Here is a 27861-nt window from a genome sequence, read left to right on the forward strand (position 1 = left end):
GGACCACTTACATTTAGGAATAAAAACACTTTTCAAACATAATAAATAAGTATAATATCTAATATGTAACATCTTTCAAGACCCCCCCCCCCCCCTCCAAAATAGAAATAAAAACGAATAAAAAAAATAAGTGTTTTACAGAAGATACATAATTTCCCCAAATCATTTGAGTTCTTTAAGACATTGGTCTGTTGGATTTATTCAATGTGTTATTTTGAAGTAAATCTCTTCTAGTTGGTGAGTAGATACTTGTTACTCTAAGTCCATATCAAGAACAATTAATATTCATAAAATCGCTTCCAGCTGAAAAGAATTCCTGTTTAAATAAAATCAGATTAATATCCCTTATGGCACCCCTCACTTTGCATCCCTAACCATCGAGTAGCTGATCAGGAATAATGTACAGACATCTTGATCCCAAAACATTCGGTTCAGAATCCTGCTTGCTTCTGTAAACACCTGTTGCTGCAGTCCCAATCTATCCACGCTGTAGTTTTCCAACCTAACCCGTGCAGAGATGGGATATTGTGTTGGCTGATGCGCTGCAGCAGTAAACGTTTTCATATTTTGGATCCAGGGAGAGCATGCCGGTCCTTTCAGTGGAACCGGAGCCGTTTCTCTAACTCAAACTGTTGCTGTTCCTCTTTAGAGAGCTGGTTTCCTTTTACACTGTGGAAACACAAACCATCAGACACATAATTCAAACACATAAGAGAGACCAGGTTTCCTGATCCAAACCCTACCCATTGCTGATTGGACTGCTGCCACTTGAATTTAGTGCTGAATTGAAAAACTCTTCACATTTATTTGAGATGAGATCACTAAAGTACTTCAACAATGTATGGCTGTATACAAAAAAAATATTCAAGATTCAGATTTGTGGCTTTGAGCTAAAGTGATGTCAGCAAACATTCAATTCAACTCAATTCAATGTTATTTATATAGCGCCAATTCATGAAACATGTCTTCTCTAGACACTTTGCAAAGTCAAATTCAATCATATTATACAGATTGATTAAAAAGTTTCCTATCTAAGGAAACCCAGCAGGTTGCATCAAGTCTCTCCAGGCCACATTCACTCCTCCTGAAGGATCGTAGAGCCACAGTGGACAGTCGTCTGCATTGTCACTGGAACTGCAGCATAGCATAGCTGAGACTGGGTTGGATGTTCTGTACAGTCCCAACCTCGTATGTGGTAAATGATACGACTTTGATTTTGAGGTGTGGCCACTCCCACGTGGTTTAATGTGGCAAGAAGCTTTTGCTAACTTTTCATTTGCAATCCCTTTAGACTATAATGATTCATTTTGAAGTCTAACTAAAACCTGTAGGAGTTTCCAGCGGATTAGGTCATGAGAGTAAAAGAGGGCTTACAGATGTCAGCATGTGACCACATAATATCGTCGGGCACCCGCTATGAATCAATCACATCAAGATTGGTATAATTTTGCATTTCTATGTTTCTATGTACAGCATTTAAATGTGTGAAGGAGGGAAAAGTTTGAGGCCTGTTCACGCTACCTAGACATGTTTAAAAACTCTCCATTTGAGAACCTTTAATCCCCCAAGCAATAACGGGACACTGACCAAATTGGAAGCTGATACCTCAAAATGCCGAGGAGTTTGTCAAAGTGTAAAATGTAAAAAACTCAACAGAGCGCCTTTGACCCAATATGGGTAACTTTGTGATTGTCTTAGGACAAACACTATCAAGAGACTTTTTTTTTTGTCTTGAAGGCTTCTTTCGGTGTACCAATACATAAATGTCTACATTATACCTCTGGTTGAGTTAAGGGGGCGCTGTAGAGCTATATGGCCACGCCCCTTGTCCATTTTGTTGAAAAACAAAGATTTCACTCTGGGCTGATTTTTGTACAAAGCTTTGTGCCTTTTAGATGTTTTCAGGGTCTCCAAAAACCCACTTCATTTCAAGGGAGAAGAAGATTTGAATTGCAATAGGCCTTCACAGTGCTCTGCTGCTCGGGCCTAACAATACAGAACGCTTAAGGCCAACAGATGATGAAAGTGGAGTAACAGAAAAACACAGCACCAAAAGGATTTCAAGGAAACAGCCAGAGTCAAACGCAACCTTGTATCGAAGTCAAAGAAAAAAAGAGGAATTGAGCGCTGCATGTTGCAAAGTTTAGTTGCTCCATTGAAACTGCCAATGCCTGCCCACCTTAGTTTTTTTTTTATCCAAATCCATTTTATTTATAGAACGTATTTTAAAAAACAATTTGTTTTTATGAACACACATTTCTCCAGCTGATGGGTCGAACAGGTGCTCGTGATCTCACACTGTAATGGATCTATGTAGTTCATACACTCTCTTTGTTCAGTAACATAGCAGTTCGAGAGATGCGTTAACACCAAGAACACTCCCCAACAGTCCCTTGGCACAACTGATGCAGGCCATGATGTAAATGCTGCTGTGTCACAGTGAAATCTCACCAGATCTCCTTGAGCTTCGTGTTGAAAGCCAGAGCTTCAGCAAAGTGCTGGATCCCAGCAGCGGTAAACCTGTTGCTGATTAACCTGCAGAAAAAGAAACACGTTCTCACAATCAATGCCAGGCCAGCAGCAACAGCACAGGTCCGGTCCTGGTGACATCTGCTGAGTAATTGCAGTGTAATTACAACAGCACTCATGCATGACTGCTTTTCTCACCAAAGGTGGCTCAGCCCCGTGTCTGCTTGAACTAAACTGGCCCAGTGTGGAGCTGCATCATCCGTCATCTCATTCTGCACCAACCTGCAGGAGCACAAGCAGGTGCAGCTCAAGAAAACATGTAGACACCCAGAAACAATTTATTTTACCGCTGGCCTAGCCTCGTGTGCTTTTACCTATGCTGGAGCTTCATGTGTGGTTACCATGGAAACCACATATTTACAGAAACTGCATAAAAAGGAACCCAATCCTTTTGTCGCTCGCTGTCTGACATTAAATCAGATAAAACATTTCCTGTTTTAGGTCAGTTAGGATTAACAAAACTATTTTCATTTATTTCAGGAGATGTTTTTTTCCTCAAACATTGTGGGTTTCCTTCCTCAAGCTTCCCCATAACAGTTTGCTGTAAACTTGGTCCATTCCTCCTGATAGAACTGGTGTAAGTGGGTCAGGTTAGTAGGCCTCCTGGCCCATCTCTAAACAGGAAAAGTTTCATCTTTGAAACAGTCTCGTGTTTTAGCGTAAACCAAAAACCCTTCCTACCAGAAAATCCTCAGGACACTATTCTCCTTCAGTGCTTCTGCCAGGCACTTCCCTCCCTCCGATGTGATGCCATTGGCTGACAGACTGGAGCACAGAAGAAACCAAATAGCACACATCAGTTTGTTTGAACCAGGCTTTCAATGATTAGTCTGCTTTTTCTGTCCTGCTACCTGAGGTTGGTGAGACTTGGGTGGCTCCTCAAGGCTTCAGCAAATGCTTGTGCTCCCTCATCACCAATGCGGTTTCCCCACATCCTGGAAGACAACATCCGTGTCACCTGAGAATCGAACCCATTGTCTCCTAATGAAGTCGGCTGTCTAAAGTTCAGCCCAGTTAAACAGCCTTTCTTTAAAACTCACCCCACATCAAATATGGAAGCGCTCTTCTTCACTGCGTTGGCCAAATACCTTCCACCGATACTCGTGATCCTGTTTTTACCAATCCTGAACCCAGTTTTGTTAATCACAGCATTAAACACCAGATAATACCTGTTATTACAGTCATGTGACAGTCATTTTAGAGCCTTCGGGTGCACAACATACTTGACAACTTTTAGCTGAGGGCATTCCTCGATTATCTGAGCGACCAGTTGGGCTCCAGCATCAGTGATGTTGTTGTTGTAAAGCCTGAGGATAGAGAGCAGATCTGCTTGAACTTGTTGGTCAGACGTTTTCTCCAGGCAGAGCTACAGGAATCAAGATAAACGAAGCTTTGAAAAACGTAAAAGCTTTCTATAGAAAAAGTTCTCTGGATTTGTGGAGCATAGAATAACACAGCGTTGCCCCTCCCACACCTGTTACTGCACACCATTTAACAGCTGGACCAAAGAAGGCTTCTCTACTTTTCTCCTTCCAAATAAGAACAATAAGTGAGGCAGTTAGAAAATATATCCACCTGTGGAGAACAGGTAGTTATTCTACAGCTATTCTGGTGTATCAAAATCCCTATAATAAAATTATTATTATGGATAATATTGCTGTAACAGTAGTGATCCATGTGATTTTTAGCCCCAGTAGGAACAATTCATACATGGTCACATTGGAAACTGATTTACTTTTATTTAGTCTTGTCCTGGAAAATATATATATTCCCATTGTGCACAAATTCAAATTTCCATGTCTTCTCTTCAAAGAAAATAAGGATACTGACTCAATTCTCCCAGAGTTCTCAATAAATTGTGTGACGCCACAAAGACACTCCACAGGTGAACCAAATACCCCAACATGTGTCTCCATAGTCATATCTGACATATTTTGTTCTGTTAGCTGTGACATCATCCAGAGAAGACGGCTCACCCGCTACTACCATCTAATGTAGAACAGATTACTGGATCAATGTGTGCTTCTGTGCTTTTTTGTCTCTCTTATTGTGTCTCTGCTCTGTCTTCTGTAACCCCAGTCGGTCGAGGCAGATGACCGTTCATACTGAGTCCAGTTCTGCCGGAGGTTTTTCCTTCCCGCTAATGGGGAGTTTTTCTTCCCACTGTCGCTTCATGCTTGCTCAGTATGAGGGATTTCTGCAAAGCCATGTACAATGCAGATGACTCTTCCTGTGGCTCTACGCTTCCCCAGGAGTGAATGCTGCTTGTTGGGACTTTGAAGCAATCAACTGGTTTCCTTATATAGGACATTTTTGACCAATCTGTATAATCTGACCCAATCTGTATAATATGATTGAACTTGACTTTGTAAAGTGCCTTGAGATGACATGTTTCATGAATTGGCGCTATATAAATAACATTGAATTGAATTTTCCAAATTGCTTCAACATGGCTGTCTTGCTATAATTACCTGATTCTTGTCAAAGTAGCTTCATTTGTATGAAAATTGGTATGTTTACAGTTTACAAAGGTCTTCACACCCCTTTGAATTTTGTTCACATTTTGTCACATAACCAATCACTATAGTATATTTTATTGTGATTTTATATGCAATCCATAGAATAGTAGAAGCAGAATTTGGGGGTTTTAATATTTTTTTTTTTGCAAATATAAATCTGAAAACTGTGGTGGAAATATATATTCACCCACTTAGTACTCTGTAGAAGTACTTTTGGCTGCTATTCTTTTGGGGATCTCTCTGCTAGCTTTGAACATCTACAGACTGAAGTTTTGCCAATTCTTCTTAGTAAAACAGTTCAGTCTCAGTCAGACTGGATGGAGAGCATCTGTGAACATCTGTTTTCAAGTCTTGCCAACGATTCTCAGTTTGATTTAGATCTACACTGTGATTAGACTAGGGGCCTGCAACCTTTACAGTATAAAGAGCCATTTTGCCTACAGTCCACTTGAATTAAAGTTGTTCAGAGCCACAAATGTTGCCTGGCCTTTTGAAAAAAGACAAGCTCTACTGTAGAAAATACGTTGTCATCGTTAAAGAAACACCCTTTTATGTCTATTTTGAGGTTTAAAAAAAGAGGATGGATGGGATGTTGATATTTGTGGATAATTATGTAAAAAAAAAAAAAATCATAGTTTCCAAGATAATGAAAAAAATATTGATTTAAAATTAAATATTACTGGAACTTTTAGTATAATTCTGTTGTGAAAATTAAAAGCAATTATTTCAAGTAAAAAAAAAACTGCTAAAACCTGCATATATTATTATTATTATTACATTTAAATACCATGATAAAACATAATTTGTAGCCAAAGTTATTAAGAACCACTGTATAAGGTCCAAAGAGCCACAGGTTGCAGACCCCTGGACTAGACCACTCCAACACATTCGTCTGCTTGTCTCTAAACCATCCCAATGTATTCTACAGAGCTCTGGGTTACTCAGAACTCAGTACCCTGAGTTATCGGGCAGACAACATTCCCTCTGCTACAGAAGAAAAACAAAGAGAACACGCCAGTAAATCAATTCAGGCATGGGTTTGTCAAGTTGGCCAGAAATACCAGCAGAAAAAACAACAACACTGCGTCTGTCACCGAGGAGAAAACATACAGATACAAAAACCTTGTCATTCCATGTGTCAGGAGTTTCTCAGAACATATCAGTGAAATTCAAACCTATTAACACTCAGACAAAAACTGATTCGTTCCAAAGACAGAACACCCAAACCACAGCTGAGGGGCGTTGAATATGCGGTCCGATCCAGCGAGGACTGTTTATCCTACATCAGAGAAACCAAACAACAACTACAAAAACTCATGACACAGCTCAGGAGGCAAGATTCAGCAGTCCACTTGCTCCACAGGAACAAAGGACACTCTTTTGATGACAAATATATCCAGATTTTGGACAGGGAGAACAGATGGTTCAAAAGAGGGGTGAAAGAAGCCATCTTGGTAAAAAGAAAAAAAACATTACTAAACAGAGGGGAGGATTAATCTTCCAACTCCTCAGTGTTTACAGCTCGGACCTCCAACACATTCCAAAGAGATTACACCTGCAGTCTCATCATGATTTAGGAGACCAAGTACTCCACTCACACCAAGCAATAGCTTTTAATGACTCAGAACAGTGACGGGTGGTTAACTGATTTGCATCTGACTGAGAATGCGCCTAGGAGGATGGGCCTCCATGGGCTTGAAAACAGCAGCGCTACAGGTTGCTTAAGTGCGAGCCACCAGAATTTGTGGGCCAAAAAGTTACATTTTGATCTCATCCGACCTCATTTCACGTTTTTGCTGCCTTCCCTGCATGACTTGTGAGAAACTGCAAGCAGATATTCTTCTCGCTACTCTTCCATAGGTCAGATCTGTGCAGTGCATGACTAAAGGCTGATTTATGTTTGTCGCACGTATGTTCCACGCTGAAATGAGACGTGTGGACATGTCTGCAGCATTTATACTTTTCCTCCGAAGTGCCACTATTCTCCTACACTATTCTCCTACAGGGCAGCGTTGTGCTCTTACGCCAGGCGTACTACATCCCACCACACGTAGAAGTAGAAAACACAGAATTCTCCAGAAACACAGGGGCGCAGTACTCAGCATTCCCAGTGGAAATGTATTAAACAAGAGAAGAAACAGTTGATGTCACACTTCCAAAATGGCTGCACGCAGTATTTGCTGTACATACTGTGACTCAGCATACATACTCCCCAAAAACAGACACTTTTTTTTTCACTACTGCAGTGGAGAACATCATTTTGTTCTCTTGGCCCAGGCTTTGTTGAGCTTAACATTGTAGTCACACAGTTCAACTCTGGTGGTTTGAGTAGTCGAACATGCCACTTCTGCTCCCTTGCTGTGCTCTTCTCTCTCTCTGGGACCCCCTCCCTTGCCTGCACTTAATTGATCTTCAGTGATATGTGCGGACTTCGGCAGCTGAGCTTCTCATGGAGTATGAATAGACGGAGCCAAAACAAACTAGTTTCATGTTCTTATCACCCCAATAACAAGAAGATCCTTGGTTCTTGTGGAGTATGTAGCGTGAGCTGTGGATTTCTGCAGCTCCTCCAGAGTTACCATTGGCCTCTTGGCTGCTTCTCTGATTAATGCTGAGCTCACACTGAATACGGTGCAGATCCGGTTGCGGCACTGCAAGGAACCCAAATAATAAAAAATCAATGTGTTCACTCAGATCAGCCATGTGCAGTACGGTTACTGACACCGTGCGGCGCTGCAAAACATTTTGCAAGAAGGAAGTTCAAAGGGATGCCGCAATGGCTACTGAGCTTCTGTTCTCACGAGTGCCGTTTCCTGCAGCCGGAGTCACAGCTGGCCATTGATTCCCTAGGACCAGCGTGTGCGGGGGTTTGTGGCAAACTGGAACTGGATCGGAACCGTAACCCACACCGTAGTCAGTGTGAGCCCTGTGTAATGCTCTTCTTGCCCAGCCTGTCAGTTTAGGTGGACATCCATGTCTTCACAGGTCTGCAGGTGGTCCATCCTCTCTCCATGTTCAGACGATAGACTGATTAGAGCTCAGGGAGATGTTTAAACCTTGGATATTGATTTAGAATCTCACCCGGCTTTAAATTTATCTACAACTTTCTCCATTGTTATGTAACAAACCTCTGAGTCCTTCAAAGACGAGCTGCATTTATACAGAAACTAAGAGGAAACATTTTTACTGACTTCTGAAAGCAGTCAGTGGGACTGGATTTTAGTTAGGGCTGTCAGGGTAAAGGGGAATGAATATAAACACTAGGTATTATTTTTATGCACGGCTTTGTTTTATTCATCATTGCAGCTGCTGGTCCTTTCTCCCAGCAGCTGTTGGGCGTTATAATTATAAATGCTCCCAACAAACTGCAACTCAATATTTTTTATCTACAAATAGAAATGAACTGTTTGAACATTTAATTTAATCTACTCAGTTCCACATTTCTTTAAAGGCATACTATGCAACATTTTTCAGTTAATTAATATGTTCCATACCGTTTTGGATGATTAAATGAGTCATTTCAGGTTGAACTAAGGTTTTCTCGGCCGCCCTGGTGGTCTGTGGGGGAAATACCGCACTTGCAATTGCAGGAGCAGTCGGCCCGCAGTCACAGGCTCAGAAGTCTCGTGTGCATCACGAGAGTCGGTCTTGCTTTACGGCGAGAACTGCTACACGCCCGCAGTGAAAGGTGTGCTCGTTGGTAGCGCAGTGGCGATATTTGTGCAGTTATCATGGCGGAACCAGCGAGAAAACAGCGAAAGCCCATGTTGGAGCAGGCAAGAAAGAGGAAAAGGGTTCTGGACAGAGAGAGGAGTCGTACACGGGTGAACATAGAAGGCTGCAAGGCTGACGCGGACCTCGCGTTTCTGCTGATGCGATTGTAAGTAACATTGTAGGGTTTCCCTCACGCTACCGCCTCGCCGACATTCCAAAAAAATAATAATAAAAAAATAAAACTAACTCGATATGCGCGCCGCTCCGCTCAGCCGGTCAGCGGTGCAAAGTTTGTCTCTCCCCCCCCGCTCCGCTCCGCTCCGCTCAGCCGGTCAAATAAACATGCAAGCATATCGAGTTTTATTATTATTATTATTATTATTATTATAATCTTTTTTTATGTTGGCGAGACGCTACCGCGGCGGCGGCGGCTGCGGCTTGGAGAGGCGGTGGCGGTAGCGTCTCGCCAACATAAAAAATAATAATAATAATAATAATAATAATAAAACTGGCGAGGCGGCGGCGGTCGCGGCTTGGCGAGGCGGCGGCGACCGCCTCGCCAACACAGCGCTGCAAGAAGCTTGATGTTCATACCTTCACTGTGTTATTCATTGTTTGTACTGCCGTTTTTTCCACTTTTCGTTGCGTTCGCCTGTCTGCTAAGCTCAAAACAACCGCGCCTGGCTTGATGGAGGAACCAGAACAGCTGAGCATCTTTACGACAGTGCACTTTTACTTTCGCCCTCTTGGGGGAGCCTCGCTGGAAAATCAACCCCGGTTGCATAGTATACCTTTAAGTGTACTATTTTACAAACTGAACAGTATTTCCTGTTGCTGTAAATAGAATTTACAGTATCCTATTTAATGTTTTTAATATATTATTATATTTTATCTTTATGTGTATCTGCATGCTTCCATTTCTCTGGCACTTTGCTGCTGGTACACCAGAGTTTCCCCACCGAGGAACAATAAAGGAGATTTCTGTTCTATTCTATCACAGAAATACTGATAAAACCTAATATAATCTCTGGATGGACCAGGATGAAATGGGAAAGAGTTCAGTGTGTGTTAATACTTTTTTTTTCCAAGGCTCTGTGGTTAACCACTGATTCATATCAGAACAGCTGATGCATACTCATGCTTACTCACCCCAAAACCTTCACAACCTTGTGTTTGCAAAGTTCTTCGGCCAGAACCTCAATACTGCTGTCTGAGAGATTATTGACACACAATCTGAAGAAAGAAATGAGCAAGCATTAAATGAGAAAGGCTTAATATCTGTGACTGGAGACTAGCAGAGAAAATGCAACCCGTAAAAAGTTTACTCTTAAAGATTGTCTATACAGTCACATGGCTAATAGCTAAGACTAGCACAAGAGGGCCCAATTCACGTCCTACGGTGTTAAGACGTGTCTCTGGTGCAACACAATAGAATCAAAGAGGGGATGACCTTGTTAGCATGCCATCAAGTTCTGAAGAACTCTCCTACTGACTTGATTCTTTGTATCACCTTCATTGAAGCAGAGACACATCTAAAAGTTGCAGGACACAGCCCTGGAGGAGTGGAGCTGGACACCCGTGGGCTAGCATATTATTACTGTTCATTTTTTAGACTATGGTGCTGATTAGAAACGGGACTGTTTAGGATCACTCCCTGTTTGGAACTGATGCTGTCAGAGCAGCTAAAACCCTTGCACCTCACATATGAGGTTAATGTTTCCACTGGTGGGTTACCTCTAAACGACTGTGATGTGTGTGGAGACAGAGCAGTGACGCCAAACCACACCAAACACTAAAAGAGGCAAAAAAAACAAACAAAAAAAAAAACACTGCTGACCATCTGCAGTTTGTCAATGATCTTAAAAAAGGAGATTTGAGTTCAATCACCAGGATGTTCTGGTTTGCTCCAAATATGTTCTTTACACAATAGCTTGTTCTGTTGGTTGTAGATTATGATTTTTTTTTTTTTTATAGCAAACATTTTGGGGGACATTTAAGGGACTTTCAGGTAGTTTCTGTTGCTTTGGTTTTCAGACTTTTTGGCCAAAGTTGGCAGTAAAACACAGGGTATTTCCATAGCGGAGGTGAGAAGAGAGCCCCAGTGAACTGCTTATAATTGTGGTGTCATTGTGGTTACTCTGACACAGGCTGTGCAATGTTCAAGAGGGAGAGAGCCCACAGGAGTATACTAGTGTGGGATGTGTACTAATGTGTATATTCAAAACAGCGTAACAGTTTAAACCCAGTAGAGACCAAAACGGTAAAGTACTGACTTCAAAATAGTGACAACAGACACAAGGTGGAAAACTCTTCCTGTGTGAGATAAGGATTAGCAGCACAGCATCAGCCTATTTGCTGTGTTGCGTGTCTGGTCTTGTGTGCCCAGCTCATTGCAGGCCGAGCTTGAGCTAATGAAACTGGGATTTCCCATATTTTCCCCACACCAGACATAGAAGAACGTTCCCAGTAACAGAAAGTGTCTTGGCTTCAGCAGTCAACCACAGGTCTACTCCACCAGCACTCAGCTGCCTCTGTGGGTTAACAGGTAACCACACCGCAAAGAGCAGCTGAAACGGTAGTCATAAAAATCAGGATCTTCACAGTGAAACGGCACATTTATGAAAAAAGGAAAACAATGGTGCGGTACGTTTTTAATCAGCACGCAATTATCGGAAACGACACAACAATGTGCCATGGGCCGAATTATTGAGGAGTCCTGTCAAAACAGAGAGAACGCAAGCTAGCGTTAGCCTAGCACCTCAACAAAGAATGAAAGATCAGCAGCAGAAGCGAAACCTGAGTTCATTTATGATTGTGGTTGTGCGGGTAACTTAAACCCAGCCTTACATGGAACTGCATGGGCAATAGAATGTGATTTAATCAGATGCAACAAAGAACTTTGAAGTCAGATGCCAGACGTTCATGAGAAAGTTGAGAGAAGCAGGTGTTTGGGGGGGGGGGGGGCTGAGGTACTGCATATTAAAACAGGAGGGGTACACACACTGTGTACCAGTCTACTTAGGCTCTCCTTGTTTACCTTTGGACTGGGATTTTTTTATTGTGATTTATTTAATATAATACATTCTCCCCCTTGGCAATATCTTTAGGAAATTTAACATCAATTTGCACTGTTATGCAGATGACAGCCAGCTCTATCTTTCTTGTAAACCAAAGTCTTCACTCCCACCTCCTTCATTAATCTCCTGCTTAACCGAAATAAAATCCTGGTTCACCTACAACTTTCTTAAATGAAATAATGAGAAGACAGAAATCCTCCTAGTGGGAACAAAATCTACTTTATCCAAAGCTGACAGTTTCTCCCTTTCTTATGACAACTCCATAATCTCCCCCTCACCTCAGGTCAAGAGTCTGGGTGTCATCTTTGATAGCACCTTGTCCTTCTCCTCTCACATTAACAACCTTACCCGTTCTGCTTACTTTCACTTATGCAATATCAATCGTCTCCACCCCTCTCTCTCCCCTAGCTCCACCTGCACTCTTGTTCATAGTCTGGTCACTTCCCGCATCGATTACTGTAATTCTCTTCTTTTCGGTCTTCCTCAAAAATCCATTCACAAGCTTCACACAGTGCAAAACTCAGCAGCTCGCATCATTTCTAGAACCCCCTCTTTTCATCACATCAGCCCAGTCCTGCAGCAGCTCCACTGGCTACCTGTGAAGTTCAGAATTCAGTTCAAAATCCTCCTAGTTACTTTTAAAGTTATTCACAATCTCTCCCCTCCATATCTCTCTGATTTACTTCAAATTTTTACTCCCTCCCGCATACTTAGATCTTCTTCTACCACTCACTTAGTTGTTCCTTCAGCCCGTCTTAGCACCATGGGGACAGAGCTTTTTCTCGTTCTGCGCCCACACTCTGGAATTCTCTCCCCCCCTGACATCTGCAATACAGAGTCTTTACCCTTGTTCAAATGTTCAAAACTCAAAACCCACATGTTCAAGATTGCCTTTTCATTATGATTTTATATTACTTTCCTGTGTGTAGTTTGTGTTGTTTCTTTTAATTATGACGACATTGCTTTTACCATTTATTGTTTTTACATGTACAGTGACCTTGAGTGTTTTGAAAGGCGCTTGAAATAAAATGTATTATTATTATTATTATTATTATTATTATTATTATTATTATTATTATTATTAATCCTTAGAAACGCAGAAAGAAAGACGAAACATTCTTTGTACCTCACAACTGTCATCTTGCAAAACGAAGGCTGGAGCTGCTTCACCCCATAATCGCTGATGTTGTTGTTGTCCATGTCGAGTCCCAGGAGCTTCTGACGGTGCTGCAGCACAAAGTTTATGGCCGTGCAGTCGCCCGAGTACACGTTACAGTAGCCGAGCTTGATGAAGCTCGCTGTGATGCCTTTTGCTGTCATTTCAGCAATGTCCTTGCTCCCTGTCTCAAAGATGCATCGTAGAATCCAAAGGAAGTGGGGCAACACGTGGACCTTCTTGCCTTCATCAGCAGTATGTTGGGGTAAGCCCTCCAGGTGAACCTTAACAGAAGTAGACAAGTAAGCCTTCAGCAAGGCTCGTTTTTTCTTTAGTAAAACCGGGGAAACTAGCTGCCCCATGAGACGTGCTTGGGTCTTTGACAGCAGTCCGCACAGGAAGAGATTTGTGAACTGCAGGTGCTCGTTTGTTGCAAATGGCTTCTTCTCGCTGGGCTTTACAGAGCTGCTGATACAGAAAGCTAGAGGGAGACAACACGGTTCTCTCCTCCTGCTGCATTCTGTGAAAAACCGGAGGATGGAGCTGCCAGGAACCTGCTCGTCCAACACCAGAGCAAACGCAGCCAAGAACGACTGCAGGGTGATGTGGATGAACTCAAAGGTAGCGGGGGCTTCGCCGGCATCAAAGTCGCTGACGGGTCTGAGGAAACCCAGGGCCAGGTCCTCCTCCGTTAGACCACACTCACTGAGCTCCTCACGGCTGCACAGAAAACTGCCTCTCACCAAACCTTGCAAAGCCAGCTTAGCAAAGCCGGCGAGGGGCCTGAGCCCCACTCTGAAGGTCTCCGAGGTGCAGCGGACGCTCTTCTTCAGCAAAGAAGAGGCAGGGGCGACCAAACGGCTGAGGAAGACCTCAGACAGCAGCAGAAATATGTCTGTTAGGGTGATGCTGGTTTCAGGCAGATGGAAAACATCGTGCATCGTATGCAGGTGTCTAAAGCTTTTGAATACGATCCAGCAGAACAGTGGGGTGGAGCACAGGCCACAGAGGTGGGGGCTGGCATCCAGCTGGACCGACACCAGGTCCCGGTGCTCCTGCTCCTTGAAGTGCAGATTGATGTACGTCTTTAGGTGGTCTGGAGAAAATCCGCGCAAAACGACTTTCTTCCTGATGACTCGGCTTTGCATTTCAATCCCAGTTCGGGTGGTCAGTATTTTTTTGGAGCCCTTGAGTAGCTTTCCACAGAGCAGGCTGAGGAGCAGCTGCAGGGAGTTTGCCTTGTCTTCTGGGGACACGACTTCAGGAACATTGGTCAGGTCTATGTCCTCCTGAATCTCATCGTAGCCATCAAAGGTAAACACCACCTTCTCAGGGAATCGCAGGATGTAATCAAACACTTCGTTATCTGGATCATGATCTGGGTAACAGTTGTATTTGAATAAAAGGTCCCTGAGGGACATCTGCTCTGCTTCCTTGAAGATGCTGAACATCCTACAGCGAAACTTAAAAAAGAAGATGGTATCTGTCTGCAGCTCCTTTTTGGACCAGAGGTTCTGGAGCTTTTGCAGAAGGATGGACTTCCCAACACCAGCATCCCCCATCACATAGATGATTTCACCTTGGGGATTAAAAACCCCGTCCTCTCCCAGTAGCTGGTCCAGACTCTCTACAAAGCCAAGACTTTCATTACAGTCGTTGAGGAGCTCCATCACGGTGTCGGTGTAAAGTTCTTCCAAGCGGGTCTCATCTTGCTGGCCATAAGACATGATGAAACTGCTGTCTCGGCTCATCTCATGTCGCTGCTTCTCACTGTACCTGCTGACTTAAAAGGAAAAGCACATTCTTTAAGTCTCTGCTGGCTGTTTGAGAAAAAAAAAAAACATATTTAATCCAAGCAAGACGTAGACGTGTTATTGAAACTAGGGCTGGGCGATATAGACGAAAACTGATATCTCAATATTTTTAGGCTTAATGCTGCTATACAATATTCATCCTCATATGTTTTTACTTTCATAAAAGGAGCTATAAAAAAGATATCTCTGAATCAAAACTTTATCGCAAATGTATCACAGTCATATTTTTAACAAACAGCTGTAGATAAATATGAGAAACGGCTGAAAATTAAACACCTTGACAAGGGTGGTCTCTGTGCTGTGGAGGGTTTGTTAAGCTGTTGACTGTGGCCAATAAGGCAGGAAAATTATTGATCATTTTGTTGATGTTCTCAGAGTAGAAAGATTCCCTTGCACTTTTCAGCTGTAGATTATATCTGTAAAGTCTCTCTCTATAGATGTCATAGTGAATCTAGAGTCTAGTCTTTCTCCCCCTGCGTTCAGCTTTTCAACACTCCCTTTTTTCACTTCTAACTGCTGGAGCATTTCTCCACTGAGAGTTTTTCTTCCCAGAAACAACCAACAATTTAATTGGAGCAATGCAGTCAATGATGTCTGAAACTTTAGACTGAAAGTTATGTAAGGGATAACGCCCGACGAGCTGTCCGTTATCAGAAATCAGGACTTTACGGAAGCAACTGTCCGTCTTATACCATGGTCACATACCAAAGAAGATTATAATAAATCAATTATTAATACTTTAATGTTTTTTTCACTGTTAAAATCGTCAATTTTTCACTAGAGAGAACAATGTTTTTTATCATTAATACGTTTATTTGATAGGGACAGAACAAAAACATCGTTACAAATTCAAGTGCAACCGATGCCATGTTCATTGGTCATCTAGCTAATAGCTCATTTGCAGACCAGGTCCTGAAGACAACACAAATACAAGCAGTAAAATACAAACATGAAAAACATGCAGAACACGTAATACAGACTATATACAGAAATTGTGTAAAAGTTGCTCTTATGTTCACAGGTTTGAGTAGATTTGAGCCATTGTTTTGCTTTGTTGTTGAACTGTTGGAGGTCTGTGAGGGTTTTAATTGGGCAGGTATAGTGTTCCTTTACTCTCAATGACCTCTGTGCAAATCTGGTTCTACATGTGCCATATATTTGGCATCTCTCATGACATGTTGCCAAGGTAACCAGCATCAACTGTCTAGCCGTTACCAGCTAACGTCTGAGCCAGCGCAATATTTTTGAACATTAGGGCTGTTTGACCAGAACTTTTTTGTAGGTGTTCTATAACACTTTAACAGACACCCTGCAGCCAATCAGAATCGAGGATTCACCCAGACCATGGCATAACTACTAGTTAATCTACAGAGTTACAGGACAAAGTGGAAGTAGAAGAGTAAATACAGTTAAAGGTTTCAGTAGCATTGTCCTTAAAGAAGAGTTTTCTTATGATGTCTCTTTGGCTGGCTGAGTCATTGGAAATGATGCTGTTAAAGGTACCAGAAAGGTGGTCAGATAGGGCAACATCAGTTATACTGATCTCGGAAATGTTTAGACCCTTAGAGATGATCCAGTCTAAAACATGTCCTTGTTTGTGTGATGCTAAGAAGAAAAATGGGAGTAATATACTCTTTCCTCTGTGTTCCACTTAAAGCCATGCTCCAACTGAAAGCATGATAAGGATGACTTACCTACTCTTAGTTGTTTTGAAGTCATCTTTTGACCAGATGCTTCTTATTTGGCCCATTTGCCCAGTTTAAAATAACTATCCATTTTAAAAGCAATGTTTGGGACAATAGGCTTTCTGTAATGTGCCAGACACCTCACATCTAGACAAGAAGAAGACCCAGTGACATTCAGACTATAAATCATCACCTCAGTCTTACTTTCAATCAAAAGTTTAAAAAACTTAGCACCATCTATGCTTTTTTGTTATGTGTGTTGTGAGAATGTTATAAATGTAAGTGTTTAAGTTGTACAATAAAAGGGCCAAGGACGTTACAAGACAGCGGGGCCGGGTAATTCTCCCCACTCCCCCATGGCAGCGTGATGGATGCCCTCCCAGGGAGCCAGCTTCCCCCGCTGACTCCAATAGACTCCATCTATGCTTTTTAATGTGTTCTTAGCCTGCCATACAGCAGTCATCTCCCCATTCTATGTGCTCCCTGAGCACATCAAAACAATATTTTTGATCAGAGGTTGCACTGCTGCCTGTTTAAACATTTTAGGAACTGTACCTGAGGCCACAACACAAACACTGTGCCCGACTTCCACTCCAGGTGGAAGTGGAGCGTCAGCAGGGGAACCTGAGGGCTTCAGATGATCAACCATCCCATACGGGAAAGACAGAGACACAGGCTAACCCTGGGAGAAAGCAGCAGAGCGAGGGACAGAGGCTAAAGGCTCAGAGGCAGAGGGGGATATAAGAGCCCTGACATTATTCACCTTTTCCACAAAGAAATTCAAATATGGCCGACATGCCTTGGGGAAAGACTCAATATAACCGTTGGGAGGAGTGTTTGGAACAGAATCAACAGTTTTGTATAAAACATCATGTTACTTCTTCTTCCTCTTTTATTCAGCTTTTCAACACGTCCACCCATTCTAGTGTTGTTGTTGGTGTGGTTCAGCCAACGTTCATCTTTAACCTTATGCTGCCGGGTTTTACATGACACTACTGCCTCTAACACAGGTTGGCAGCTAGAGTGGAACATGGGGCAAAATCACACATTTCTGACTGAACAGAGCTGAAAACTGCACAGAAATGGATGGATTGTGGCCGCGTAGGAGTGCGAGGTTTAACACAGCAGCTGAACAACGTGATGTTACAGGCTTATGACCAGAAGACACACAAAAATCATCAGCTTTGATCCAGAGAAGCCGGATGCTAAGACAAGGCCCAAAGTGTGTGGGAGGAACTCAGCCAAAGTGGGAGGACTCCTGAGCATCACTGCATCTTTATCTAGCATCACAAATGCTGCCGAACTTGTAGTTTCTAATATGCATTTTTGCACCATCATTTCTGCACATACAAATGGTTTTAAATATTCTCCCGTACACCGTGATCGCACACTGTTCTCTTTCTCCTGCATTGTTTACATTTCAATTTATACTGTAATTTACAAGCTGTATGCAACGAAATTTCGTTCTGTATGCACTCTGTACATACTAAATGACAAATAAAGATGTCTAAGTTTAAGTCTAAGCCTGGCTGACTGAAAGTTTCTTTCAGTTAAGGCAGTTGGCCAAAATAAAGCCCATTCTCTCCAGAGATCTTTTAGAGACAGTAATCCATGCCTTTATCACTACCCGGCTGGATTACGGTAACACACTTTATTTGGCGGTTAGTGCCTCCAACATTGCTCAACTCCAGAGTGCAAAACGCTGCGGCACGTCTTTTATCTGGCACTCGTAAATATGAGCCCATTACCCCCATTTTAGCCTCATTACACCTGCCTGTGCATTTCAGGATTCATTTTAAAATTCTTTTATTTGTTTTTAAGTCTCTACATGGTCTTGTCCATCTTATCTTTCTGAGTTGCTGTACCTTCATGCACCCTCCCGTTCACTCAGGTTAGCCAATCAGCTGCTTCTAGAGGAGCCAAAAGCTAAACGGCAGCTTAGGGGGGAACGTGCTTTCTCTGTGGCAGCTCCCAAAATGTGGAATGACCTTCCATTGCAAATTAAATTGTCTAATTCTTTGTCTGATTTTAAATCGCTCTTGAAAACTCATCTCTTTTCCTTGGCTTTCTAAACTGTGTGAGATGTTGATTTTAGTCTGTGATACATTACTTTAAATTATTTTTATTTTATTATAGATTTTATAGTTCTGATTTTAATTTTGTCTTTTATGCTTGTATCGTTTTTTTGAGTGTGTGTAATGGTGTTATGTTGTTTCACTGTACAGCACATTGGTCCTTTGAGAAATTTAAAAGTGCTTTATAAATAGGTTGGATTGGACTGGATTTACGGTCCTAGTGGTGACAAACTCGCTGGAGGCGATGAGGTGTGTATAGAGTGATATTTAATATTGCAAGCAAATGACGTGTTAAATGTAAAAAATAAAGTTTAAAAAAAAAAAAGGTTTTGAGAGTAATTTATAATGTGTATGCAAACACTTTTGCAATTTCACAGTTTTTCCAGGTTTCATTTTCACTTAGAGACTGAGTTATGCCAATTGCATAACTTTTTACAGATTACATTCTCAAACGTATTTTCTTTTGAAGTTCTGTTCTTGAAACGCCTCCTTTGCTCTCAATAACAGTGGCACAAACATCCCACTATAGAGGGGGCCTCCAGGCGCTGCTTGCAGCTTTAATTTAGTTTTCTGACGATCTCAGAGGTTTGGAAGTGTGGCCTGGTTGGTACTGGTGTTGTTTGTTGCTTTGGTTTAACTTTCTTGTTGTGGCATTCATCTATGGAATCTATTTGCTGAGTGGTTTCTATTAGCTCTGTTTCAGTTATTCTCACAGCTGGTCTACATTAGCTGATCATCACACCTGCATGAATCCTTAGTGATGCAGACATACTCCAGGTAGACAGCAGAATAAAGGGAAATACTTCACATAGCATCATCAGCGTGTGTGTAACACTTACTTGGGTCGGTGTTCACCACTTTCATCTCTCCTATGTCTCTGCTGGGCTTGTAATCGATCTCTTTTAGCCATGGCTGCAGGTCTATATACGCATCACGTACTTTATACAAAATAAAAAGAAAGTATTCGCAGGCTTCCTCTCCTTTGCATTGAATCAGCTCAAGGATTTTGCGCACCTGGAAAATGAACCAAAAAAAAAAAAAAAAGAGGTTATTCTGTGTGTTTTTAGAACAATGGAAAAACCTGGACCCAGGCAGGACATCCAACCTGATTTGCTTTGGTCACAGTTCGCTGAACAATCTCCACATCTTCCTCACAGAAGAAGCCACTTGCCAGCAGGTTATCCAGGAGACACTGAATGCTCCTGAGCGTGGACACCAGCAGCTCTCTGTGGCGCGTGAGGAGGTTAAGGCACGAGACTCTGGCTTCCTCCACCCGGCCCATTCTCACAGTCTGTCCTCTCTGTGGAACAGAAAGGGAGCAGAAACCTTGTTTTGGTTTTGTTTTGCCCAGTACGCCAACACAACTGACTTTGTATGATATTGGCAGCGGATTAGAAGTTGAGTGTTACAAAGAAAATCTGAATTTTAAAAACGTAAAAATAAAGCACTGATTTGCCTTTATAGAAACTGATTGCTTTAGTCTGGCTATTATTTGTAAAGTTTATTACTTTGATCACTACAATGTTGTTTCTAACAGGTTAGAAATTGTTATTTAGAGTTTATTAATTATACTCTTTTTAAATTCTGTCATTATATTAGGAGTATTTTTCTTTGAACGCATTGAACGTTTCATCTGAAACATTCTGTTCTTTTTCTTGAAAGTCATGACAGAGAATGCTAATTTGGAGTTTCATATTGTTGCACAATAATAACAGTTTTTATTTAGTTGTGAGTATACTATGTACCATGCACATCCTGAAATACTGTATCAAAAAGAAACAAGACAGATGAAGTTGCTTATAATCCCACAGGCCAGTGTGTGTCTGTCTACTGCAAAATATTTTAATGGGTTCCATTCACCAAGAGTTATTTCATCAACAAGTAACAAATATGCAAGAAGCGCCGACACAGCATTCCTTTCCGAGTTTACTATCTGACTGACTAAATTTACAAATATTTACAGTCAAGTTACTGAAACTGAAACTGACTTCAAATGGCTAAACTTCAATGAAACCAAAACTTCTAACCAAAGTCATACGCCTACAACTAAAACGTCTGATGAAAATTAACATCAACTGAACCCAAAAATGTTGGGCGTTTTCCCAGCATGACTAAATAATAATTATAAAAATATTATCAAATAATTTTTTTTCTTCACTAATAACAAATTATTATCCACATCATAGCTCAACTCATCATTAGAAAACTAGGAAAGAATGCAGATGTGTTAGGAACATACAGCCATGATTAAAATAAGACCCACGGACAGTGCTGTGGAAAGTCCCCCCCTTATAGATTCATCAGTTTTATTTTTTCTTCTTCTTTTTGTCACATTTAAATGTTTCAGATCATCAAACAGTTATTTTAACACGGTCACACTGGAGGTTCGACTTTATGTCAAATTATTTGAAGGTGATTTACGTCCAAACTTTGACTAGGCCACTTCTCTGAAGCCATTCAGAGGCGGGCTTGTTTAAACTAGAGATGATCAGGCTTTCAGCTTGCCTGCTAGTGGTCATAATGTTGTGCCTGATCAGTTTTCAGCTACTTTCCCTTTAGGCTTCACTGGGAAGTCATCTCACACATATTGCTGGTGTTAACATTAATGTTAAGAGTAAAGTCATCTCATGTGGACCAAAACAGTAACAAAAGACGATTTTTCCCCAAAAAGCAAAAAGCTGAGTAAAACCCGACTGAGTTCTGATCCAGTCAGTCGGGTGTAAACAGAGAAGAGCTGAAAGTTACCCTGAAGGAGCCACGCCAACACCCGCTGCTGCTGCTGCTGCTCTTTCTTCTCCGGACCGCTTTTAGCCCCGATAACAGCCGAACTCACTGCGGTCCGGTCCGGTCTGCCTGTGCTGCCGTCATGCTGTAAATGAAAAACAAGCGGGTCGGCTTCTGCTGCAGCACCCAGCTGGCTTTCAGCTGAGGAAGTGAAAGCGTTCAGCAAAACTGCGTCATGTCACAATCGACCCGCGAGGCGTTCAGGGACCCTCCGACACGTGAAAGAGCGTAACGGGTTCCAGCCCTCCAAAGCCCATTTCTTCTGAAATTTCTGCTCAAAATAACTTGCTTAAACCCAAACCTATATTACCTGGAATTTGGCTTCGCCCTTCTGTCCCGTTTCCTCCAGCGCACATTGTCCCAGCAGGATAAAATGGTGCGTTTGGAGAACTGACACCTGATCAACCGTTGCAGAACATTTAACCACAACACTGCAACAAACTGATGTCAGAAGTTGGACCATTTGAGATGTAATGATTCTATTCGATTTTTTTCAATTAAATTCTATTTATATAGCATCAATTCAAAACACATGTCTTCTCGAGGCACTTTACAAAATCAAATTCACTCAAATCATACAGATTCGTCAAAAAAGTCTCCTATCTAGGAAACCCAGCAGATTGCATCAAGCCTTGACAAGCAGCATTCACTCCTCCTGAGAGAGCGTAGAGCTACAGTTGACAGTCGTCTGCATTGTTGATGGCTTTTCAGCAATCCCTCATACTGAGCATGCATGAAGTGACAGTGGAGAGGAAAAATCCCCTTTAACAGGGAGGAAAACCTCCAGTAGAACCAGACACAGTATGAACGGTCATCTGCCTCGATAAAACTGAGGGTTAGAGAAGACAGAGCAGAGACACTAAAGCACAGAAGCACACATTGATCCAGGAATCCTCTCTATGTTATATAGTAATAGTGGATGATCTATCACCCCTGGATAATGTCACAGCTAACAGAACGTCAGACCAGGTGTACCTACTATGAAGGGGGAAAAAGACAGAGAACAAAAAGTTAAAAGCTGAAATAACAGCAAACAATGTAAATTGGAGAACAGTAGGAGAACTCAGCAGAGTGAGGAAAATAGACCCTGATGTCCTCCATAAGCCTAAACCCATATCAGCATAGCTAAAGAGGTAGCTCAGGGTAACCTAAACCACTCTAAGGCAAGGCAAGGCAAATTTATTTATATAGCACAATTCAGTACAAGGACAATGCAAAGTGCTTTACATGATTAAAATATAGCAAAATAAAATAGAATAAAAGCAAGTAGGAATAAAATGTAGATAGAAAATAGAACAAAAAAGTGGTGATTCAGATAACTAGAACAGTTGAAGGCAATCCTAAACAAATGTGTTTTTAATCTTGATTTAAAGGAACTCAGGCTTTCCGCACCTTTACAATTTTCTGGAAGTTTGTTCCAGATAAGTGGAGCATAGGAACTAAATGCTGCTTCTCCTTGTTTAGTTCTGGTTCTAGGTATGCAGAGAAGGCTGGAGCCAGAAGACCTTAGTGGTCTGGAGGGTTTATACGCTGATAACAAGTCTGTGATGTATTTAGGTGCTAAGCCATTTAAGGATTTATAGACTAACAGAAGTATTTTAAAGTCTATTCTCTGAGATACAGGGAGCCAGTGTAAGGACTTTAGAACTGGTGTTATGTGCTCTACTTTCTTAGTCTTAGTGAGGACGCGGGCAGCAGCGTTCTGGATCAGCTGCAGCTGTCTGATCCACTTTTTAGGCAGACCTGTGAAAACACCGTTGCAGTAATCTATTCGACTAAAAATAAACGCATGGATTAGTTTTTCCAGATCCTGCTGAGACATTAGTCCTTTAATCCTAGAAATGTTCTTCAGGTGATAGAAAGCCGACCTTGTAACTGTCTTTAGATGCTTTTGGAGGTTCAAAAGCACTACTCCCAGATTTCGGGCCTGACTAGTGGTTTTTAGCTGAAGCGACTGAAGCTGTGTGCTAACTTTTGATCTCTCCTCTATTGGTCCAAATATTATTACTTCAGTTTTGTTTTTATTCAATTGGAGAAAATTTTGACACATCCAGGCATTGATTTCTTCTAGGCATTTACTCAGTGCTTGAACTGGTTCATAGTCACCTGGTGACATGGTGATGTAGAGCTGTGTGTCGTCTGCATAGTTATGGTAGCTGATGTTGTTATTTTTTATTATCTGGGCTAGAGGGAGCATGTAGATATTGAAGAGGAGGGGACCCAGAATGGACCCTTGGGGAACCCCACATGTGATTTTTGTCATTTCTGATGTAAAGTTACCTACTGATACAAAAAAGTCCCTGTCCTTTAAGTAGGATTTAAACCAGTTGAGAGCTGTACCAGAAAGGCCGACCCAGTTCTCCAGGCGTTCTAACAGGATGGAGTGATCGACAGTATCAAATGCTGCACTGAGGTCCAATAGTACCAGCATGGTGGTTCTTCCACAGTCTGTATTTATATGGATGTCATTAAACATCTTGATAAGGGCTGTCTCTGTACTGTGGTGAGGAAACCTGACTGGAAAACGTCAAAGCGGCTGGTCGTTGTTAAGAAGGTGTTTAATTGTTGAAATACAGCTTTTTCAATAATCTTACTGATAAAGGGGAGGTTTGAGATGGGCCTGTAGTTCTGGAGTAGAAGTTTGTCTAAATTGTTCTTTTTCAGCAGTGGTTTGATAATTGCTGTTTTTAGGGACTGGGGGAAAACACCTGACTGAAGGGACATGTTTATTATCTGAGTCAAATCAGACGCTATGACAGGTAAAACTTTTTTAAAGAAAGCTGTGGGTAGAACATCAAGACAGCATGAAGAGGAACTTAGCTGCTGAATGATCTGCTCTAAGCTTTTAGAGTTTATTTGGCTGAATTGGCGACGTTTTGTCAGGATAAGTCCCTGCTGAATATGGCATTGGTTCTAGAGCTGGTGTGGATGAACAAACTGATCCTGTAATTTTTAGGATTTTCTCAGTAAAGAAGTTAGCAAATTCATTGCAGGCCCTGGTGGAGTGGAGTTCAGAAGCCACGGACACAGGAGGATTTGTTAGCCTGTCGACTGTGGAAAATAAGACACGAGCATTATTAATGTTTTTCTTGATGATCTCAGAGAAGAAAGATTCTCTTGCATTTTTCAATTGTAAGTTATATCTGTAAAGTCTCTCTTTATAGATGTCATAGTGAACCTGGAGTCTGTTCTTTCTCCACCTGCGTTCAGTTTTCCGGCATTCCCTTTTTTCACTTCTAACTGATGGAGCATTTCTCCAAGGAGATTATTTCTTCCTGGAAAAAAACCTTCACTTTAACTGGAGCATTGCAGTCTATGATGTCTGAGACTTTAGACTGAAAGTTATCTACTAGCTCATCTACTGAGTTGCAGCCCAAGGTTGAAGTAGCAGAGTAAGCTTGAATAAGATTTTCTGTGGCATTGTCCTTAAAGGTGCGTTTTCTTACGATGTCCCTTTGGCTAAATGAGTCACTGGTAATGATGCTTTCAAAGGTAACAGAAAAGTGATCAGATAGGGCAACATCAGTTACATTGACCTGTGAAATGTTTAGACCTTTAGTGATGATTAAGTCTAAAATATGTCCCTGTTTGTGTGTTGGCTGTTTAACATGTTGAGTTAAACCAAAGTTTCTAAGTGTGTCACACAGTTCTTCTGTCTTCAGGGTTGTCAACGTGAAAGTTGAAGTCTCCCACAATAATTAAACAGTCATAATCAACACATATCACAGACAGCAGGTCACTAAAATCATTAAAAAAATTTGATGTGGACTTAGGAGGCCTGTAAACATTCAGAAGCATAGTTCGTACCGGGCCCTTTACCTGGAGAGCCAAATGTTCAAAAGAGTCGAATTTTCCCAAAAACACCTTTTTACACTTTAGTGAATCATTAAACAATGTTGCTACTCCTCCACCTTTCCTTTGCTGTCTGCTCTCACAAAGAAAATTGTAGTTTGGAAGTGTCGACTCCATCAGTATAGCTGCTTCACTAAATTCATGCAGCCATGTTTCTGTTAAAAACATAACATCAAGATTATTGTCAATAATGAAGTCATTCATTAAAAGGGATTTTCCTGACAGAGATCTAATGTTTAATAAACCCAGTTTATATGATTTGGTGGTTGATGGTGTCTTTGTGGCAGGTTGCATCTGACAGTTTATGACTTTTAAGTACGACTGATTATTCCTGTCTGTTTTCCTTTTGCTTTTCTTATTTCTGCCACGTATCATAACAGATACTCCATGTTCTCCGTCAGGAGGCCCAGGCTTATGCTGGAAGCGGTCTTGACTGATAAACGTACTGCCAGGGCCCACTGTATATCACAAGGAAGTTATCCGAAGGTCTTCTGGACAGGCATGTTCTGTGATATGTAGAGGAGGAGGAGGATCTGGACCTCTGCGTCCTTTGGAAGATGCTGATTTAGTCACAGAACTGCGGTTTTCAGAATTAATATGTGGAGAGGATGTCAACTGTAGACCAATCTTAAGGACTTTGTTCATGTTATGAGAAAAATCCAGAAAAGGAACTTCTGGGCTTTGTGGAGAGGAAGGCGAGGCGGGTGTAGTCTGGACCGGTGTTCGTGACGATGGCGGTTCTTGGTCCTCTCTTTGTCCTGCTGAGATCTGGGATGAATCCTTCTGTAGCTCTGACGACGCCTCTTTCTGTGTCATCTTTCTGGCCGTCTTTATCTTGGCTTGTTTGGGCTGCACTGGGCTTATCATTTGTTTTGGCACTGGATGTACTTTGTTTTGGAACAAAGCTGATGGAGCATGGTTCACAGAATAGAAGATGTTTGAAATCAGCCGTTTTGCACCTGACCTATTTAGAGAGAAACAATCTCTGTTGAACAGATGTCTTCTTTCCGAAAATATGTTAAAGTTGTCTATGAAGGTTACAGTTGTTTGTTTGCATGTTTTTTCCAGCCATTTGTTTAGCATCAGAATTCTGGAAAAAATCTTGTCTCCACAATTAACGGGCGGAAGAGGGCCGCTGAGAAGCACCTTGACATTTTTGCCACGAACTAAGTTCAACAGACGAATGTAATCCTCTTTCAATACTTCTGATTTTCTTATCCGGGTGATGTCGCCCAGGGCTTCAGCTTGTATTATGAGTTTTTCCAAGGTCAGGCGTTCTTTCAAGATCCTTGGAAGGATGTCTAATAAATCAGACACCAGGCCATAGTTCGAATCGTTATAAATCAACACCTCTGTGTGTTTGTTACAGAAATGTTTAATCCCACATACAGACCCACTGCATAAAATCAGGGTCCCTGGCCCCGTGGCATGTCTTTTCTCTGATGTATTAGAGCGAAAGTCGTTGACGTACCTCTGAATGTTGCCATGATTCTCCTGGGTCACATTTTGGAGCGGAGCGAATCTGTTTCGTAAAGGAATTCCAGCATTTCCAGCAGGTTTACTCCCATAATTTGTTGTGGGAACAGCCCGCTGTTGTTTCACTTGCCCTGGGACATCTCTCTGTAGTCTCGGCCAGATTTCTTTGTCTAGGCGTGGGGTTCGTTTATCCTTTGGTCTTGCACCCAGAGTGGCCCAGGGATTCTCATTTTCCTCAGGGATCTGTTTGTTCAGTGAGTTGCTGGGCTGGTGGTTGCCGTTTGGAGTCGCAGGCAGGGTTGTTACATTTCCATATGCGCTGTTTACATCATAATTCAGTTCGAGTCGGCATATCTTCTGTTCTATAACAGCGATCTTCTGTAGAAGCGTGTCAAGGTCCACTGTGGTGAAGGTAGGCATCTTTGCAAAATCAAAATCAAAAATAAATAAAAAGAAAATAAATAAAAATAACTAAATCCAACTTTCCGTGGTTTTGGCAAAGAGATAAAAAGAAGATAAAAAGTAAAAGGCAGGAAAATGCAAGCAAGCAGGGAGCAGAGAAAAAAAATCGTCCGAGCAGGCAGAGAGGCGGAGCTAACTATAAGCTTTGTCATAAAGGAAAGTTTTAAGATTAGTCTTAAAAGTAGACAGGGTGTCTGCCTCACGGACCAAAACTGGGAGTTGGTTCCACAGGAGAGGAGCCTGATAGCTAAAGGATCTGCCTCCCATTCTACTTTTAGAGACTCTAGGAACCACCAGCAGATCTGCAGTCTGAGAGCGAAGTGCTCTGTTAGGAACATACGGGGTAATCAGAGCTCTGATATATGATGGAGCTTGATTATGAAGGGCTTTATACGTTAGAAGAAGAATTTTAAATTCTATTCATGATTTAACAGGAAGCCAATGAAGAGAAGCTAAAATTGGAGAAATATGATCCCTCTTGTTGATTTTCATTAGAACTCTTGCTGCAGCATTTTGGATCAGCTGAAGGCTTTGAACTGCATTTTGTGAACTTCCTGATAGTAAAGAATTACAATAGTCCAGCCTTGAAGTAACAAATGCATGGACTAGTTTTTCAGCATCACCCCTGAAGCACCGCAGGTGAAAAAAGGAAACCCTGAAAACCTGTTTTATATGGGATTTAAATGACATGTCCAAAAATAACATCAAGGGTTTTGGA

General features: G+C 41.8%; 1 protein-coding gene across 5 annotated transcripts; it reads right to left on the minus strand.

Annotated features, from left to right (window-relative positions):
* Positions 1-459: 459 nt before the first annotated feature.
* On the minus strand, positions 460-21731 carry nod1 (nucleotide-binding oligomerization domain containing 1). Of its 5 annotated transcripts, XM_021308282.2 has the most exons (13): positions 21664-21731; positions 21315-21438; positions 19675-19869; positions 19409-19583; positions 12966-14778; positions 9912-9995; positions 3753-3836; positions 3570-3653; positions 3381-3464; positions 3211-3294; positions 2668-2751; positions 2452-2535; positions 460-669 (listed from the first exon to the last, which is right to left on the minus strand). In XM_021308282.2, the coding sequence occupies exons 3-13, from the start codon at positions 19849-19851 to the stop codon at positions 597-599; spliced, it is 2826 nt and encodes a 941-aa protein (XP_021163957.2). In that variant the 5' UTR covers positions 19852-19869; positions 21315-21438; positions 21664-21731; the 3' UTR covers positions 460-596. The 5 variants fall into 5 exon arrangements, with proteins under 5 accessions (XP_021163957.2, XP_012737335.2, XP_021163958.2 ...); XM_012881881.3 differs by lacking the exon at positions 21664-21731 and having other exon boundaries at positions 21315-21511; XM_021308283.2 differs by lacking the exons at positions 21315-21438; positions 21664-21731 and having other exon boundaries at positions 19409-19507; positions 19675-19798.
* Between the last annotated feature and the right edge of the window lie 6130 nt (positions 21732-27861).

The sequence above is a fragment of the Fundulus heteroclitus genome, chromosome 3 (genome assembly GCF_011125445.2).
Source record: "Fundulus heteroclitus isolate FHET01 chromosome 3, MU-UCD_Fhet_4.1, whole genome shotgun sequence".
Lineage (NCBI taxonomy): Eukaryota > Metazoa > Chordata > Actinopteri > Cyprinodontiformes > Fundulidae > Fundulus > Fundulus heteroclitus.

Excerpts from the sequence above, each read along its gene's own strand:
- nod1 (XM_021308282.2), bottom strand. The coding sequence starts at position 19,851 with ATGGGCCGGGTGGAGGAAGCCAGAGTCTCGTGCCTTAACCTCCTCACG. Across the intron at positions 2,536-2,667 it reads ACGGGGCTGAGCCACCTTTG|GTTAATCAGCAACAGGTTTA; the intron begins GTGAGAAAAGCA and ends CTTTTTCTGCAG. Across the intron at positions 670-2,451 it reads ACGAAGCTCAAGGAGATCTG|TGTAAAAGGAAACCAGCTCT; the intron begins GTGAGATTTCAC and ends GTGTTTCCACAG.